The sequence below is a fragment of the Sphaeroforma arctica genome (genome assembly GCF_001186125.1).
Source record: "Sphaeroforma arctica JP610 unplaced genomic scaffold supercont1.1929, whole genome shotgun sequence".
Classification (NCBI taxonomy): domain Eukaryota; class Ichthyosporea; order Ichthyophonida; genus Sphaeroforma; species Sphaeroforma arctica.
The window spans coordinates 1-2,303 of NW_014038629.1; the positions used below are offsets into that span (position 1 = coordinate 1).

The 2,303-nt window shown below is 38.3% G+C and overlaps 2 protein-coding genes across 2 annotated transcripts in view; one reads left to right on the plus strand and one right to left on the minus strand.

Moving 5' to 3' along the window:
• Positions 1–392: 392 nt before the first annotated feature.
• SARC_11874 (hypothetical protein) lies at positions 393–635 on the minus strand (the record flags this gene model as incomplete). Its single annotated transcript, XM_014294031.1, has 1 exon — positions 393–635. A coding segment is annotated over one exon (243 nt), but the record flags the coding sequence as incomplete, so codon positions are not given.
• A 1,347-nt stretch (positions 636–1,982) lies between these two features.
• Positions 1,983–2,303, plus strand: part of SARC_11875 (septum-promoting GTP-binding protein 1) — a 6,093-nt gene continuing 5,772 nt past the window's right edge. The window contains exon 1 of the mRNA XM_014294032.1: positions 1,983–2,189. Coding sequence (XP_014149507.1) covers positions 2,137–2,189 — 53 coding nt within the window. The 5' untranslated portion in view covers positions 1,983–2,136. The remainder of the gene's footprint in view (positions 2,190–2,303) is intronic.

Sequence of the window (2,303 nt, forward strand, 5' to 3'; positions counted from 1 at the left end):
GTGTGTGTGTGTGTGTTGTGTGTGTGTGTGTGTGTGTATGACATATATACATATATATATATATATATATATATATATGCCGTGCGTGTGCTATGCATGTTGCTGTGTGACTGTAAGTGTATATATATGCACAAACACATGCATTCAAACACGCTCTTAGTTTCATAGTGTGTTTCATATACACCATATATATATATATATACGTGCTCTTTTATTTTGCAATTTTCTTGATCAGTGTTTAAGATAGTATATGACCCAATGACTGTGTCTATTGAAATATGCATTTAAAATACGGAATCATTCTCAAGAATCATTCTCAAGGAATCATTCTCAAGACCATTCTTCAAACCAACCTAAAATAAGCGGGCTGAGATACAGGCCCATGTACTTACCTCTCGTGATGTTGATAGATACGGTTGAATGTCTTGCTCTTGGGCATCCGCAAGCACTGAAGCTGACCCCAGACCACCTTGCAACGAAGGCCTTAATCCAAAACTATTCCTAGAACTAGAACTTCCGCTTCCAAGTCCATCGCCACGGCCAAAAGAAGATCGACTTGACGAATTCGATAGATTTGGGGACAAGATTGGAGAAATCTTCCCCGAGAAGGGCATGCGGAGGTGTGGCTGAGACATATTATCCTTAGCAACTGGAAACGTAGTTGTATTACTTCCTCGATTTAAAGTAGATATTTAACCTGATACAAGAACTATACGAGTGTGTGTAGGTGCTAACACGTTTGCGGTCCTCTACAACACGTGATATGTGATATTTACATACATACCATGATGTCGATACACGTATTTATATATATCCTGTTCTAGAAAACACAGGAATATATAGAGAATTTCCTATAAACCCTTCGTTTGGACGCTCTGCTCTAGTAGAGTAGAGGACACTAGTAGTAGACTAGAAGACGTAGTAGTTCGAACTTCGATCCCCTCTCATTATTTTAACACAATTTAGAGGGTCATGAAACTCTCTCTTCTCTGTACAGTATTTTTATTTATTTTTTTATCGAGTGTTTATTAGTAGAAGTAGTAGAGAGTAAAAATGAGGAACCCGTGAGATGATGAGAAGTCATCACTCACGTCTCATTTTTTAAATAGAGCCATTATTAGAGGTTGAGAACGTGAGAACTTGTGAAGAACTGAAGACTGAAGACTTCTTGACTAATAAAATATTTTAAAAACATATATTGTAATTGAGGTCTCAGACTCTCAGGCCAGCCCTCAGGACACTGAGGTCAGGGCTTGATGAGGCCTGAACTAGTAGGGCCTGGACTCTGGAGCCCCTGACCCTGATTCGAGTTGCTGAGTTGCCTTCCTCCGGCCTCCGTATCACTACAATCCTCAATCCTCCGCCCTCCGGTCGTGGTGAACTGGATCAACTGGAGTCTTTTTAAATAGGAGCCGTGAACCAAAAAAAAATGGCTTTAGGAGATGGGAGATTATTACTATAGAGGTTGACCCAGAGGTACTTTAAAAAGCAATCTCATTGGCCGTTATGGCTTAATGACCCAGTTCTGTTACAAAATGAAATACTTCAATACTTTTGAACCAATAGTCCGTTCGGTATGATATTTAGCGTACGTTTATTACTCGTCAATAAAAAGAATTTAAGCTATCTAATTGCCAATTAGGTTGATTTTAAAGATTTCTCACGCTCAACCTCTATACGAATGAGAGTTGTGAACAAAACAAATTATGCCAATTTGTTTTGTTCACCACTCCTATTCTTATGTCTTTTAAACCCCTTTTTTTTTAAATGTTTTTTAGTAGACTAGGTAAATGAAAAAATGAAAACAATATATACAAGTGACTATTCTAAAATTAGACTTGATGTCGCCAAAAATAGATTCTTCTTATCTTTGAAAGATCTATATTTGCCAGCAGCTGGGCCTGGCAGTCTGCGAGGAATTGCGTTCACACACTACACAGCAGGGAACAGATAGACGATTTGTTCACAAGCTCTCAGGAAGGTCAAAATTGGATCAATTGAAAACTTCATACATATCTTCCATGGTTGATTACAGTCTACTTTTACAGTTTCAGCCTCGTTTTCAAATTCACAATAGACTCTTTCTAGTCAACGAAAGCATATAGTGCAAATCGTGTAATAATATATATTGAAACCATGTCCGCTCCAAGTGGTCCTAATGCTACCGGTTCAGCCCAGAAAAGGAATAAGTAAGTTACCCTGATAAATCATAACTATATTCAAAGAACAGACCCAGTAGTTGCTGAGGGTTAACATCTCGTCTACCCTAGTGCGCACTTGTATGTGTTCAAACATACGTATAG